The 15,758-nt window shown below is 40.6% G+C and overlaps 1 protein-coding gene and 1 pseudogene across 2 annotated transcripts in view; both read right to left on the bottom strand.

Moving 5' to 3' along the window:
* The window catches only part of LOC146982955 (nuclear GTPase SLIP-GC-like), a 134,287-nt pseudogene that overhangs the window by 14,022 nt on the left and 104,507 nt on the right, over nt 1–15,758 (bottom strand). The window lies entirely within an intron of this gene.
* On the bottom strand, nt 5,936–13,997 carry LOC146982959 (nuclear GTPase SLIP-GC-like). Its single transcript, XM_085785534.1, has 10 exons — nt 13,917–13,997; nt 11,451–11,667; nt 11,050–11,319; nt 10,429–10,635; nt 10,143–10,318; nt 9,826–9,919; nt 9,662–9,749; nt 9,408–9,529; nt 6,053–6,226; nt 5,936–5,953 (listed from the first exon to the last, which is right to left on the bottom strand). The coding sequence occupies exons 1-10, from the start codon at nt 13,976–13,978 to the stop codon at nt 5,936–5,938; spliced, it is 1,428 nt and encodes a 475-aa protein (XP_085641660.1). The 5' UTR covers nt 13,979–13,997.

The following is a 15,758-nucleotide window of genomic DNA, read 5'->3' as shown; positions in this document are numbered from 1 at the left end:
TTTTTCTGCAAATTAAACTCTAGACAAATTATTTTCTCCAGTTTTGTAGCCACACTTCTGGTCAAAAATGCAAAGAGACTTAGATAATAATTTTAAATATTTTTTAAATGCAGCCAGGGAGCTCTCTGCTCTCATTATTTTTTATTTTATTTAACCTTTATTTAACCAGGCAAAGAAATTAAGAACAAAATTCTTTCTCATTCAGCCCAATGCTGAGAGTTCTCCACAACTCTGTCTGTAGTCCAGTTGGTAAGGTGGCCGCTTGCCAACCCCAAGGTCACTAGTTCGAATCCAGGCTGAGCAATCTTGTTATGTGATGTTGAATTCTGCTCCCCTCCCCCACCCTCAATTGGTTACAGGTGTTCGTTAAGAGACGCATTAATTGCTTCTGCCACCGTTTGCAGCACATCATCACATTACAATGGCAACATGCTTATGTCTGTGCTCTCTGTGGCGAAGTGGCAGAGTAAAGGTTTATTGATCATGAGGTCATGGGTTCGATTCCTTGCTTTTTTTTTTAAGCAGAAGCCAGTGATCCTCTTATCAAAGGTTTTCTTTACCCCTCACATACTGTCTCTGTCTGTATCCTAGTGGTTAGCTTGCTGGTCTGGAGACCTGAAGGTTGCTGGTTCAAATCTTGCCTCAACAACAATTATAGTGAATTATTTTCCCAGTCGTCCTCTGTTGACTTCTGATAACTTGCTTCATGTTGAAACTGCTGCTCTCAGCCTGAAATTCACAGACATTTTAATTGTAAGTGATTCAAGCTTGACTCTCAAGCTTTCTTGATGTTGACAGTGTGCAGATCATTAACAGACAACAGTCTCTGCAACTGTGTGTACACTGTGGCCTAGAGGCAGAGTGGAAGTCTAATGACCATGAGGTTGTGGGTTCGATTCCGACCATGGTCAAACATTTGTATGGTGATCACTATTTGCTAATTCTGCAACAGCGTTCAGTTGCTATCAGCAGTCACACCATTTCCATTCTTGGAAATGCTTTTTCTAGTTATTATCTAAGTCTCTTTGCATTTTTGACCAGAATTTTAGCCAGAAGACAAGTGTGGCTACAAAACTGGAGAAAATAATTTGTCTAGAGTTTAATTTGTGGCCGTGCTGACAGTTTAGCCAGAAAAACTCTAGAATGTTTTTTTGCCTCTCTCCACTCTGGCACCACTCTAGCTCTGCTCGTTAGACGCAACACACACCCATTATAAAGCTGAAAAAAATCAGAAAAAGTTAAATATTTGAAAAAGTATAAAAAATATGAAAAATTTGAATACATCCGATAAAGTCCAGAAAAAGCTGCACGTTTTGATATATGAATTGTTGAAATAGCACAAAGTATGAAGGACTAGAAGAAGACCGTAAAAAGGCGGAAGAAAATGGCCGAACAGAAGAACACAAGAAGCCCGGGCACTACTGCGGAGGTAGCCATGATGATCTCTGCCACCCCGTGCATTTCGCCCATACCTCTAATCTTCGCGAGAGTACCGTACATTGGACAGGCCCATTCCAGATAATCCTTTGATGATTAATTAGGCCTAAATTTCTATTTTAATTTGTAACGAGTAACGAGGTGGCAAACGTCAAAGTAATGGAGTATATATAGAGTATTATAGCTGCTGCGCAGCGATGGGTCGGGTCCGGGCTACTTTTGGGCAAATTTAGGCAATTCTGAGCAACAAACAGGAGAATAGGAAGACAAGACAGTTGTCCTTATAATGTCCAATTTGCATTAGTTGAGGATTGAACCCACAACCTCGGGAAACAAAGACCATTGTCTATCGCACTGAGCTAATTGACAAGTGGCAGTTCAACAGTGGCTTCACAAATTGAGTAAGCCATTCACTGTCGTGTAGGCAGATTTGACACCACAGTAAAAAGAAAAATCTGTTTTTGAGGTAATGATATGTATTTGTTAAACATCTACTGTGACTCTAAGATGTTAGGAGCCTTCGCACATGGTCCAGTCCAAGCTATTTGAATTTTTAAATTTAGAGGCTTGCTGTGATGCCACCATTAGGACAATTGTCTTGTATTTCATGTTGAGGACATCTGACATTTTGAGCTGTCATCATCATCATCATCACCCTTGCTGGGTCTCGAACTCACAACCTCTGACACCAAGAACCAGCTCCTAACTCGCTGAGCTAATTGGCTGGTAGTGAGACCTGCTTTAGTGAGCTTTTGCCCATAGTCCGGTCCAAGCTATTTGTTTTTTTTTTTTTTTTTTAATTTAGAGGCTTGCTGTGATGTCACCATGAGGACATCTGGCATTTTGATGTGTCATAATCATCATCACTCTTGCTGGGTCTTGAACCCACATCCCCTCGCACCACAAACCAGCGCTTAACTCAGTGAGCTAATTATCTGGAAGTGAGACATGGTGTGTGTCTTCTCAAATAGACTCAAAAATGGTCAAAAAGTCAGAAATTCTGTATCTAAACAAAAATCTGTTAATACATAAATTGCATTTAGACAGCAAAACAGCTTGAGGACATCTGACATTTTGATCTGTCATCATCATCATCACCCTTACTGGGTCTCGAACGCACAATCTCTGACACCAAGAACCAGCTCCTAACTCGCTGAGCTCATTAGCTGGTAGTGAGACCGGCTGTGTAGCTTCATTTATCCACTCAGGTGAGTCAGTGCCCGGGCAGCTGTTATGATGAAATGGTCAAAATGTCAATAATTCAGTCATCTAAACAAAAATCTGATAATACATAAATTGCATCTTGACAGCATGGAAATGTTGGTGATTTGTTTTTAATGATAAGTGTTTTGCTTCATAAGAGAAAATCTGATGTTTAAAAATTCCACACTCACATTGACTGCAGTTGTTCCCATGAGAGCAGAATTCAAAATGTTCTAGAAAATTCAGTTTTTGAGATAAAATTCTGATATTTGCCAAACTTCATCAACCATGACTCCAGAATATTCTCATTTTTTTTCAGAAAGTTTGAAAATGTATTTAGCAAGAATTTGATGGTATATGTTTACAGTACTGTTTACAGTCAAACGTTTTCATGCACTGTGGGCTCAATTTTTGCTTAATCAAAAATCTGAGAAACAAGTTTTGTGGAGGACGGTCTGGAGATGCTCTGTAGCAAGTTTGGTGTCAATTGAGCAAAAATGTGGGAGGAGATACATTTTAAAAGTTTTACACTTATTGAAAAAAACAGAGTGATGGACTTCATAATTTGTAATGAGTTTAAGTGGACAAAAGTTTCAGCAGTATTGAGGCTACATTGTGGTGAAGTTTCAACACTGTAGCATCTACCATTAGTTTGGTAGGAATTTTTAAAGTTTTTAAATTTAAACGCTTATTGTGCCCCCCCTAGGAGGGGGGGGCACATGTCCTTGGAGTTGAGTGAATCTGGCATGGGGTCGGATGTTTCTGTGAAGTTTGGTGAGTTTTCGCCCATGGGAAGTATGACTTCCTTGGAAGAAGAAGAAGAAGAAGAAGAAGAAGAAGAAGAAGAAGAAGAAGAAGAAGAAGAAGAAGAAGAAGAAGAAGAAGAAGAAGAAGTCCTAGGAATACAATAGTGCTGCCCGGACCCTAAAAAGTAAAAGTCCTGATGAAAAAAAAACTCAAGTAAAGTACAGATCCTCAAAAAAACTAGCCTACTTAAGTAGTGTAACAAAGTACATCTACCTTGTTACCATCCACCTCTGATAATAAATATAACTCAGTGAAATTAATTAAAATTAAGGTCATAATATAAAGGCATAGACAGAAAACATGAAAATGTATAATAAAAAAAACTGTCAAAGTGGCAAACACATGTCCCTTATGAAGCACATTAATCAGGCAAAATCAGAAAATCTAAAATCACTGCAAGCAGATCACAAAAAACAATCAAAGAGAACAAGAATAGAAACTTATACATGGTCGGTAAGTGCTGAACTTGGAGGGAACGAGGCGTCTTTTGGCTTCTTCAGTTCTAATACCAAAAACAAAGGTTTTTCCTTCAACTTCAGCCCTAAACGATTACAATGACCAGATGACTGAGAACCTTCACAGACATAACTTGAACATGGTTGAGAACAAATGTTTCATGTCTCAAACTCTTCTGTTTCTCTCCACTGAAAAAACCTGAAATATCCTAAGAAGATTAAACAGTAGAATTGTGACACTGAAAAAAATCACATCAAGCATTAATGTGATGTGAGGACAGCTGTTCACACTGAAACATTAAATCCTACTGTCTGTTTGAATTTTCAGTTTCGGTAAAAACTTAAATGCACGTGTCATGGACCCAATGCAGCTGCAGGGGCAGGTGGATCAGGGCTAGTGTCATTCAGATAAAGAATAATACAAAATATTCAGAATAAAATCAGATCGAAATTAAACCAAGGCCTTTGAAAAAAAAGATTGTGGAGACATTTAACAGAATTTTTAGCCAGTTAGTGATGTTTCTCCATCTGTGCTGCTGTTCATGTCATAATGTCTCTTCACCAGGTCAAGCTCTGCTGAAACATCTAAAAAGAAAACATAATGAATAAAATATATATGTATAAACTATGAAAAATGTTGGTTTATTAATTTCAGTGAGATAAGTTCAATGTATATATATTTTTAAATATTCTCCACCTGGGATTGAGTCATCAGTAGTCTTCAGTGACAGCTCAATTGATTTCATCAGGGTTTTCTTCAGTTCTTTCAGGACATACTTCTAATGAAGCAACAAAGTCACTCATTACTATTCACGACCACAGCCAAATATTCTGTGTAAGACTAACTGAATCATACAAATAACTATTTTCATATTTAGCAGATAGTTAATATTAAGTTAGTTTTGTGTTTCTCTTTTAATAGAAGGAAAGGAGAGTTTAGAATGATGTATAAGACTTAGTTTAAAAAGTGACCTTGAACAGCACATAGTCGTAGTTACTATAGCATTCTGTCTGATATTATACAGAAAGGACAAACCTTCAGATCATACAGGCAGAGCAAGAGGGCATCTTTAGCCTCCTCAAACATGATGTTCTTTGATTCATAAACATGCCTTTCAATGGTGTCCCTCATGTTATTCAGTACACCCGGTCCATTAAATGTTGCTGCTCCTAGAATAAAAAAGTTGTCAAACTGAATGTTTCCACACAAACATAACGAATGCAAATGTGTAGTACATTGATCCGTATACAGTATATCATGATCTTCTTTATTACTTTTGTAACATCCTTGCATGTGTTCCTTGATTTCCTCTGTCAGACTGCAGTAGATTATTTTCTTGTGCTTCTGGATGATTCTGTTGAGTTTCACCTTAATCTTTTCTTGCTGAAAGAGACAACACAGAGTATAGATGATAGATAAATGTATACTAGATATATATAGACAGACAGATAGTTTTACCTCTGTCTTTAGAAAAGTCAGTTGCAGCTCAGCTCCTCTGTACTTCTGGATCAGACTTTTTGTGTCAAGTGTAAATGCAGCGATGGCTCCATTGAATGCTCCACATTCTCTTTCATTTCTGAAACATGTTCAAGTTGCAATGTTTAATATAGCAAGTTAGGTTACCTCAGGAAATTCTGACCTGGATGATTGACAAGACAAGACAAGTGTACAGTATTTGTATGTTGTGCCTTATATGTTTGAAAATCATGAAAGATGGTACTTTTATTTTATTCACTTTTTATTTTAGCCTTTCAGGTGAGATTTTTAACATCTACAAGAACCTCAGTCCACAGTGTCTCTCTCTCTCTCTCTCTCTCTCTCTCTCTCTCTCTAAATAGATTGTAAATTAGGCAGCAAAGAGTTTTGTGTACTCAGAGAGTCTTACGGAAAAGTCTTTCTGAACTCCTCATCAATGCTGTTGGTCAGGAACGAACTCAACTTCTCATTGATGTTAATTTGTCTCTTTCTGTTTGCTTTGTAGATGCCGTTGTTCTGAACGACAGACTTTAATGTCCTGTAAAAATTGCATCTTTTATGACCTGGGGCATTTCTCTGAAACAAAGCAGAAAATGGTCTTTTAAAACACTTTTGTATTAGGTTCAAAATCAAAATCATCATTAAAGTAGTAGCCTACAACTGAAATACATACAGGATATAAGATGAACTTCAACTCTGCTTCATATGAACTTTTTGATTGTTCAACCCCCTCAGTGAGGCATCTTTCAAAAGCCTCATAAGCCTCTTCCATGGGCCTTTTGACTTTATCAAGTTCCCGCCTCATGTTTTCTTCAAGCTCTCTGCACACCTCTGTTTTTTTTCCAGCCTGAAATCAAACACACATTTCTTCATGACATCCTGTTGTTCTTGAGTATATGGTATTTAAAGCAGAAGTAAGCGATCCGGTCATTTGGCTAGCTTCCTGTCAGCCGATGGAGTTAGCAGTCCCCGCCCTCGTCCCTATACGTCACCACATTCACGCGCATCCCTTGGCTGCACACACAGAGAGGACCGCCCCTTTATGCCGTTCTCGCTCCTCATTGGATAAAGGTTGTAGGATACAAGGAAAGTTTTCTCCTCGGCTTACAGCAGAGCAGAGTGACTGACAGACAGGGCCGGTTCTAGGCAGGCATATATGAGGGGGCAGTCAGAAATGTGAAGGGGGCATCATGTGAACACATCATGCTCCAGCACTTTTTTTTCTCCGTGCTTATAGTAACTTCATTGAATTGGGTTGTTGACTATGTGTCCAACCCCAACCTGGAGAAGCGGATTGCACTTTGTCAGGCCTCTACCTTCAGACCCTCTTGCCCCTGCGTAGAGCCGGCCCTGCTGACAGACCCGTGTTTCAGACCAAACACTCTATGTAAGTGATTGCTATCGGAAGATATAACTATTTAAGACTTATATTAACACAAACATTCCGCTTACTTCTGCTTTAATTACTGTTGTTACAGAGCCTCTCTAAAGTAACCCAGCATCAGTTAACCAACAACCTTGATGGACAGATTTTCTGTAGCTGTGACATTACAACCTTATTTAAAGCAGAAGTAAGCGTAATGTTTGTGTTAATATAAGTCTTAAATAGTTCTATCTTCCGACAGCAATCACTTATATAGAGTGTTTGGTCTGAAACACAGGTCTGTCAGTCACTCTGCTCTGCTCTGAGCCGAGGAGAAAACGTTCCTTGTATCCTACAACCTTTATCCAATGAGGAGAGAGAACGGCATAAAGGGGCGGTCCTCTCTGCGTGTGCAGCCAAGGGATGCGCGCGAATGAATGTGGTGACGCAGGGACGAGGGCGGGGACTGCTAACTCCATCTGCTGACAGGAAGTTAGCCAAAACCACCGGATCGCTTACTTCTGCTTTAAAGGTCCAGTGTATAATATTTATATTAATATAGGTTTATTGGCAATATCTGAATATACTACCCATGAATATAAGTGTATAATCGCTATAAAATAAAATTTGTTTGGTTTTCGTAGCCTTATAGGTCTTCTTTTATATGTACATTGTGATGGTTGTGCTTTAGAGAGTATGGCAATCTTGCACCGCCATGTTTGTACAGCAGCCCGAACGTAAAATCCAGCCAGCAAGAGAGCATGTTTCACGAGTTTCGCATTCATAAATACACCAACGAAGAGGAAGACGGAAGGAAAGAAGGAGTAGGAAATAGCAGACATACTGTATCATAAAATGGTTTAGATCTTAACCATGCTCTTGCTCCATGCTCCTGAAATACTCCCAGTCATCATAGTCGTGGTAAAGTTTTTTTGTCCTTGGAGCGAGTGAGTGAGCGCTGCAATGTAGAATCTGAATGCTAGATATCACGGTTTTCCCCCATTTAATACACTGGACCTTTAAAGGGATAGTTCCTCTAGACTTTTGACATGAAGTTGTCTATGCAGTGAGTTTCCTCCCACTGCGTCCTGTGAGCAGAGTACCGGCCTGGTTTTGGTGTTGACTAAGTTAGTTCGGCTAGTTGGCTGGGGTCACAAAAATAAAGCATTTTGCTTCTCAAAACAATATGCGTTCAAAAGAGGTAGGTACATTTGCATCACAAAACCGTTGTCGCTATTTTCCCTCCCTTCGTATCACTGCGCGCTGCAGCCTGTCGACTGTGCACGTTTCCATCACCTGTTTCACGGTGTTTACTGTTTGGATAGTTAATGTAAACATGTCTGACTATGACGTGATGAAGACATAAGTTTTCATGTTTGGAATTACTGGCACAAGACTAACGCCGCCCGCTGTTAGGGAGACTTTGCATCTCGCGCAAGCGCAGAACGTACAGGCTGCTGTGTAGTCGGCAGTCTCGACAGTAGTCAGCGGTGTGTTTCACTGCTTCCTCCTGACTGTGGCCGACAAGAGGTGACAGACTTGTCGGACAAAAGGCCGTCGGGGTAGGGTCGCGTCGAGGCGGTGTGTGGGGGCCTACGGCCAAGGCAGACGGGGTGTCTCGGTCTCGCTGACTTGTGGCGCATCGGGACCTTGCGTCTGCCTCGGCCATTTTATGACGGCTCTTCCTCCGCCGCTAGGCGGTGATCGGCCCCAAGCTGCGAACTCCCCGTGGCTGGTGGGAATCACATCACTGTGTTTTTCAGTCACGTAATGGAGATACCGGTAATAACTTCTTTCTCCCATAATGTTGTTATTATTATTTTGTTTTTCCTGGTTTAGCAAAACTTGGCCACTTGGCCAACTTGTTGTCATAGCATTTGAGCATAGTTTATTTCCTTATCAATCTTAAAGGGATAGTTCAACATTTTGGCAAATTGGCCCATTGCCATAATTGCTATAGTCATAGCAGTAGGTTCATTACCTTTAATTGTAGGTGTAAGCTATTTTTAGTACAGCGGAGCGCAGCAGCTGGCTGCTCAGAGCTACGCTATGGAGGCTAAGGGAATTTCTTGGTTTCCCTCATTAAACTCATCAAATACAAAATCCCAAAACTCCACAGCGCTTTTGTAGACAAGTTGTGAGCTGCACAACCACCACGCTATGAGATAATGACGGAACGATACGAAACGGAGCCGTTTTCGAGGTAAATTCATACAAAACCGCTGATGCGCGTTGCGTTCAGGGACAGTTTTTCAGCAAGCAGTCTCTGTATTTACCCTGTATTTACCTCGAAAACGGCTCCGTTTCGTATCGTTCCGTCATTATCTCATACCGTGGTGGTTGTGCAGGTCACAACTTGTCTACAAAAGCGCTGTGGAGTTTTGGGATGTTGAATTTGATGAGTTTAATGAGGGAAACCAAGAAATTCCCTTAGCCTCCATAGTGTAGCTCTGAGCAGCCAGCTGCTGCGCTCCGCCGTACTGAAAATAGCTTACACCTACAATTAAAGGTAATGAACCTACTGCTATGACTATAGCGATTATGGCAATGGGCCAATTTGCCAAAATGTTCAACTATCCCTTTAATACTTTCTGGAAATATTAATGACAATACAGATGATTAAATAAAATGAAATTCTAAATGAAGTTTTATGACTAGAACGTACCACTTCCCTGCATCTGGCCCCTTGAATCAGAGAGAGAATCTCATATGCTCCAGACACATAGTTTAATGTCACTGAGTGATAGGCATTCAGAGTTTGCAGAGATTCCTGAAGTTTTGGTATTTCTGTGAAATTTAAAACAGTTTGTATTTTACATCTTAACGTTACATAATTTTTGACACATTCAGTCTGTTTGTCTTTCTTGTATATATTGTATATTTCAGTGACACATTTTCTGTCATGGAGTCTTCACCTACCTGTGTCGTCTCGTTGTAGATATTTTCTTTTCAGAAACTCTTTGGAGCTCACTGTGAACACTTGGAAACACTCTTCACTGAAGTGTTTCTGAAAAATCAGAATGGGTTTTGATTTTAACGTCAGGCCATCAGTCTCAGCTTTTTTCTGTGTCCATATAACTCACCTTAATCTTTTTGTCTTTTCTGAATTCTGACATCACTGTTTTCTTGGCTTTCAGATTTCTCTTCAGTATGAGATCACGAACAGCAGCTGCTCGACTGAAAAAAGATTTGAAAAGTGAAGAAGTGGCACCTCATCCAGTGTTTGGAAAAAACACTCCCATCTCAGTCATTATCGAAGCTGATGTCTACCTGTTTTTTTTTTTTGGTTGGATATCATCTCTCTCTCTCTCTCTCTCTCTCTCGTTTGAGTTTTTGCCCACAGCATTCATTACTGTCTTATTATGGTTTATTCAACTATGGATGGACGTAAATTACTTACAGATCATCTGAATCTTCAATATGGTCAGACTTGGTGCAGATAAAGTGAATGCACTGACATTCGCCACCATTTCCCATGAGGCTACAGGCATCCTCCAGGATCTCCCAAGCTTCTCTCTCTGATGCTGCCCGATCAATATCTGTCACAATCCACACAGTGGAACAACTTCCTACAAGCTGCAGAAGCATAACAAGATAATTATGAGAAATTGATTCAATGCTCAATGCCACAGTTTCCAGATAAGACAGTAAAACAGCATAAACAGCAGTCTATGGGAATAAATTACCTCTTTCCACATTTTGTCTCTGCTCTTGTTACCATCTCCATTTCCAGGAAGATCCACAAGTGTGACATGCTGGAGAAGTTCATTACCAGGCACCTTGACAGTCACACACTTCACCAGTGGCCAGTACCACCTCTTGATTACATTGCCTTGTCCCACTTCCAAGTCGCTTCTTGTGTATTTGACACATTTTGCAGATAGTTCTTTGGCCTGTGATAAATAATAAAGTAAGGTAAGACAATGCAAATTGATCTTTATTTTGATGCACATTCAAAGTGCCTCGCAAATTGCATAAAATAATCGGAATCTGACAGGATCTGATACATGTCAACACCAACTGTTCTTGGAGGTTCATATGAGTCTAACATGTAAAAATAAAAGATTTTTAAAAAAGATTAAAAAAAAAAAAAAAAAATCCTCACACAGTTTTTATTTATTTATTTTGAAGTCCCATACATGCCTGTTCAGGAAATAGGTGAAATAGGTATAACACCTTTTCAAGAACTTATTTTTCAGATGATAAAAGGCTTAAACTATGACTGATTTGATGTAACTATTAAAACCTTGAACCTGTTTTATTGTTAAATACTCAAGGTGTATGTGACTTGCTTAACTCCTACTTACTGATTCACATGTCAAAATCTTCTTCCTGCATTGGAGAAACTCTGGGATTTCTCTGAAATGTTTGTCCTCCATGAGGTTTTTAGTTGACATGTTTCTCCATTCTTCTCCATACAGAGCTGTCAGCTTTTCACAATAATAATAATAATAATCATAATCATCATCATCATCATCATCAACATCATCATCATCATCATCATCATCATCTGTCTTCCCCTGAGCTGCATCATCCCTAATGATATGCTCCAAGGGCCACAATTCATCTTCCCACTCCTAAAAAACAGAAATGATTATGTTGAATTCCATTCACTTAAATGTCAAATAATGTACCTAACAATCATTCTTTTGCAGCTAAACTGTACATTTTCAAATAGTTTCAAGTGAAGACAGATGATGTACTATACCTCTTTTGTGATGAACTCAATTTCTGCCTCATACTTTGTGTTGACCTTGTTCGCCTCCACTTTAATCATGACTGAGGTACATGCACTGACACTTCCAGAGGGCAGAAGGTTCTTCACTCCAATGACGGCATTTATCAGAGAGCTCTTTCCAGCTCCGGTTTTACCAAACACACCGACCAGCTCCCTCTTGTCTGTGTCCAGATCACGGATTTTAGACCTGGTGCAAGAGTTTAAATGTGGTTTTGATTCCATTATGTTTCTAATGACTAATAACATGTAAGGGGCTGCTCATGACAATTACCACATAATTATCACCATACTTTGACTTACAGTAATTCAGCTCATTTCTTTATCATTATAATTTTCATCCCACATCTCACAAGTTACAACATCTCTTTTTTGCATCTTCCACATTCATCAGCAGTAGCAGAGTGGTAATTGTGAGGGTCAGAGGAATTCCCAGTGGTGTGTTGGCGTTTTGGTTTGGTAATTACAACAAACTAAGATAGGTAATATAACAAATAATATGAGAAAAGACTCAGTCATTCTGTGAGCTTGTGAGTGACGGTCAGGATAGTTTCATATGAACAGGACTGAATTACCACTGATGAAAAGGACTGAATTTCACTGCTTCCATTTCCAGTGGGTTGTGACGTGCAAGAAAATAGAAAACTTAAAGGGAGAGTTCACCCAAAATTCAAATTTCACTCATTATCTATTCACCCTCATGTCAACTAAGAGTTGGGAGAAGTTTCAGAGTCCTCCGTGCCTCCTCGGAGTTACAGGAGGGTGGTGTCCGTGCAGCAGTGCATGTCCTGATGGTATGGGGCTCACTTTTCTTCGTCCAAAAAGACACACCAAAAACCATCCAAATACCTCCATAGTGCTCGTCTGTAATGTCCCTCTTGTATTAAAGCCCTGACATGATAAATTGTTCCGAAAAAAAATCTATATTTTAAGCTCGTTTGTAGCGAAAGCTCCCAGTGTCTCAGTTCACTGCTCTGCCGGTGATTTGCACTGACACAGGCAGGGTGTCAGTGCAAATCGCGCGAGATTTGAGACTGAGACACTGGGAGCTTTCGCTACAAACAAGCTTAAAATATAGACTTGTTTAATTTTTTGGGGAACAATTTCTCATGTCAGGGCTTCAATAGAAGAGGGACATTACAGACGAGCACTATGGAGCAGTGACGGCTGGTATCAATGGGCTAGTGGGGCTAAGCCCTCCCTGCATTACACAACAAAAGATGAGGAAAAAATATTATATATAGCCTATATTATATTCTCTAAATAACATACAAAAGATTGTTCTAAGTCTTAGTAAAATCGGAACTGGCAACAATATTAAATAGTTTCAAGAAAAACACAGGATATCTCTACATGGGCTAATTTTAATCAGCCCGAGCTCACCGAGTCTGCTCTCATTCATTTTCCGACTGTGGATGATTGACAGGTGCCATGTCCCGCCCTCGCCATTGACCGACTGTTGGGGCTAATTTCATTCAGCCCACAGGCCGAGCGGTTCTGACCAATCAGCAGCGGGCTGACGCAGGGTCAGTGATTGACAGGCGTCATGTCCCGCCCCCTTGGTTAACTTGTCATTGGGGCTAGTTTCATTTAGCCCAACACCGCTGTTTTCAGACCAATGACAGGAACCGGAGGAAAAGTAGTGTTGTTGTGGGATGGAGAAGACAAAACAGCGGCGCTAGGCGCTAGCATCACAGGTAGCAGCATACTTTACTGCTCTAAACTCTTTGCTAACATGAACGAAGTGGAGAATCTAGTTTCTAAACTCATCGGGAGCACCAGACTTAAATGACATGGCGATAACAGACCAGAAAGGCCGTCGATATGAGCTGCATATATCGTCTTTTTAATTTATTTATTTATTTTTTAATTGAGCAATATCGTCGGGTGTGTGTGCGTGCGTGCGTGTGTGTAAGTGTTTGTGCGCGCGCGTGTGTGTGTGTGTGTGTGTGTGTGCGTGCGTCTGTGTGTGTGCGCGTGCGTGCGTGAGAGAGGGAGAGAGAGAGAGAGAGACTGTGTGTGTATGTGTGAGATAACCAGGTGAAGTTTTTTTGTTTTTGTTTTGGACTAGACCCTTACTTAATGCAGTGTGTAGGCCTAGTTAGTTGCTATACTTTTGTGAGATGGGATAACCCTAACTTTTAGCTGTGTTAACCATTTAATGGGTATAATTCATTTATTAGCCCACCCAACTAATTTGACCACCAGCCGCCACTGCTATGGAGGTATTTGGATGGTTTTTGGTGTGTCTTTTTGGACAAGGAAAAGTGAGCCCCGATTACGACTGTCATATGGACATGCAGTGCTGCACGGAGCCCCCCTGTAACTCAGAGAAGCCACGGAGGACTCTGAAACTTTTCCCAACTCTTAGTCGACATGAGGGTGAGTAGATAATGAGTGAAATTTGAATTTTGGGTGAACTATCACTTTAACACTTACTTGAGGAAAGCATTGAGCTTTGTGTTTTCTTCCCTATGTAGTCTGTGTTGAACAAGCTCCATTATCTTTTTTGTATCAGTGAGTATGGCATTCTCTGTCAGAGAAAAAGTTAAAAATTATTAAAGGAGACATATTATGCCCCCTTTTCCCCAAATTGAAATAATTCCCAAGTGTCTTAAACAAGAACCATGAGCAGTTTTTCTATTAACTCTTTCGCGACCACACTAATTCCTCAGCACATCCACTCAGGACCACATGTTTTTGGCTATTTGTTTACCTTTTTCTCATGTCGAACCGAACTCTGTACATCACCTATAACCAAACGGTTTTCACGTGGTTGAAGAGTGACTTTCCAACGTGCTCCTCGAAAAAACGGCGAGTTTTTCCGCGGTTTCGTTCATGAGTACGAAGTAGAAGAAGAGAGCTGGGTTTCTCCAAAAACGGAGCTCCCGCTCTAATTTCAGAGAAAAATGCACTTGCAGTGTGGCGTCTCCCAAATAATTTCTACGGCTAAATAAATATATTTGTAGGCAAATCTGGGGGGTGTGGCAGCGTGGAGTGCAGCAGTGTGGGTCTCTGGCTGCAGCGCAGCAGCTCCGTGACACTCCTGTGTGACTGGCCGCCGGTGGGTGCTTCGGGGCGGGGGCGGCCGGCTCACAGCACCCACTGCACAGCGCCCGCTCCGCTGCACCGTGAAAACAGCAGTGATAACGGGCTTTCAGATCCGAGTCTCCAAACCAGAAACGTTTGTAACAGCACCGGAAAAAGTCGCCATATTTGTCGTCGGTCGTTTTTGTCAAAAGTCGCCAAGAGGGTTTGGAAAGTCGCCAGATTCAGTGAGAAAGTCGCAACACAGTAGCCGACAGCCGCACAGCGCTGCACGCTGTCCCCAGAGCAGCGTTCAAGGAGACCGATTACTCAAACAAAACCAAGATCACACAGTTTATAAAAAACATTATGTTTTGATTTTAGTTTAAAACAGTTTTACATATAAGAGGACTACCATATTCACACACACATGGTACCTCAGAGTGTCTGTTATCGTAATCTGTAAAAAAAACGGTTTTGACAAGTTAACTCATCAATGGTCGTGAACGTTCGGCAGGCTGTGACAAGTTTACTCGTCAATGGTCGCGAAAGAGTTAAACACAATGAGGTCAATTGGTTTATACTGTTTATATTTATAAATGTTTATATTCATAAGTGTCCATAACAACATGAAAAACATCCAGAACATGTTATGGAGCTAAGCGAGCGCATCCTCTCACTCCACCTTTCTTCACCTAATTCATCCAATCACGGTCTGCCATCCTCTCTCTCTTCTACCAATCAGTCATTAGCTGTCATATTTAAAAGTGCTATCTTTTTCTGCTGTCATCCAGCTGTCATTTCAGCAAAACTCTCAGCCCACCTCCACCCCTGCACCACTTCCATCAAGACCGTCTTCATCTAGATCTTCAACCAAGAAGATCCCTCATCACGCGGCGTCATGCTACCACCACCACCATTGTCTAGGTCCGGGGGGTGGGGTATATCTTCTTCAGTTCACTCAGCTGGTCTCCTAAGCACCAAAGTTATTTTTGTGCACAATAAATGTAATTTCATCTTCATCTTCAAGTACCTGTCTCTCTTTGACACCAAATTAATCTGTCCCGATTGAAAAGTTATAGATGTCTGCTTTTATGATGTAAATTGAGGGCATTACATCTGCTGTTGACTGTTTGACATGTTCTGATGAGACACTGACCAACCAGGGAGAAAGTATTTTCTGTGGCCAAGGTACAGAGAATGTGTAATATATAAGGAAAATGTTCAATAGTTACATATGGCTGTATGTTTACA

The sequence above is a fragment of the Trachurus japonicus genome, chromosome 8, assembly GCF_045865225.1.
Source record: "Trachurus japonicus isolate A0001 chromosome 8, Traja_1.0".
NCBI classification, from domain to species: Eukaryota; Metazoa; Chordata; class Actinopteri; order Carangiformes; family Carangidae; genus Trachurus; species Trachurus japonicus.
Note: the sequence above shows the minus strand (reverse complement) of the source record. Positions and strands in the feature narration are given on the sequence as shown.

Excerpts from the sequence above, each read along its gene's own strand:
- LOC146982959 (XM_085785534.1), bottom strand. The coding sequence starts at position 13,978 with ATGGAGCTTGTTCAACACAGACTACATAGGGAAGAAAACACAAAGCTC. Across the intron at positions 11,320-11,450 it reads TTGAGTTCATCACAAAAGAG|GAGTGGGAAGATGAATTGTG; the intron begins GTATAGTACATC and ends TCTGTTTTTTAG. Across the intron at positions 6,227-9,407 it reads GGGCCAGATGCAGGGAAGTG|GCTGGAAAAAAAACAGAGGT; the intron begins GTACGTTCTAGT and ends GTTTGATTTCAG.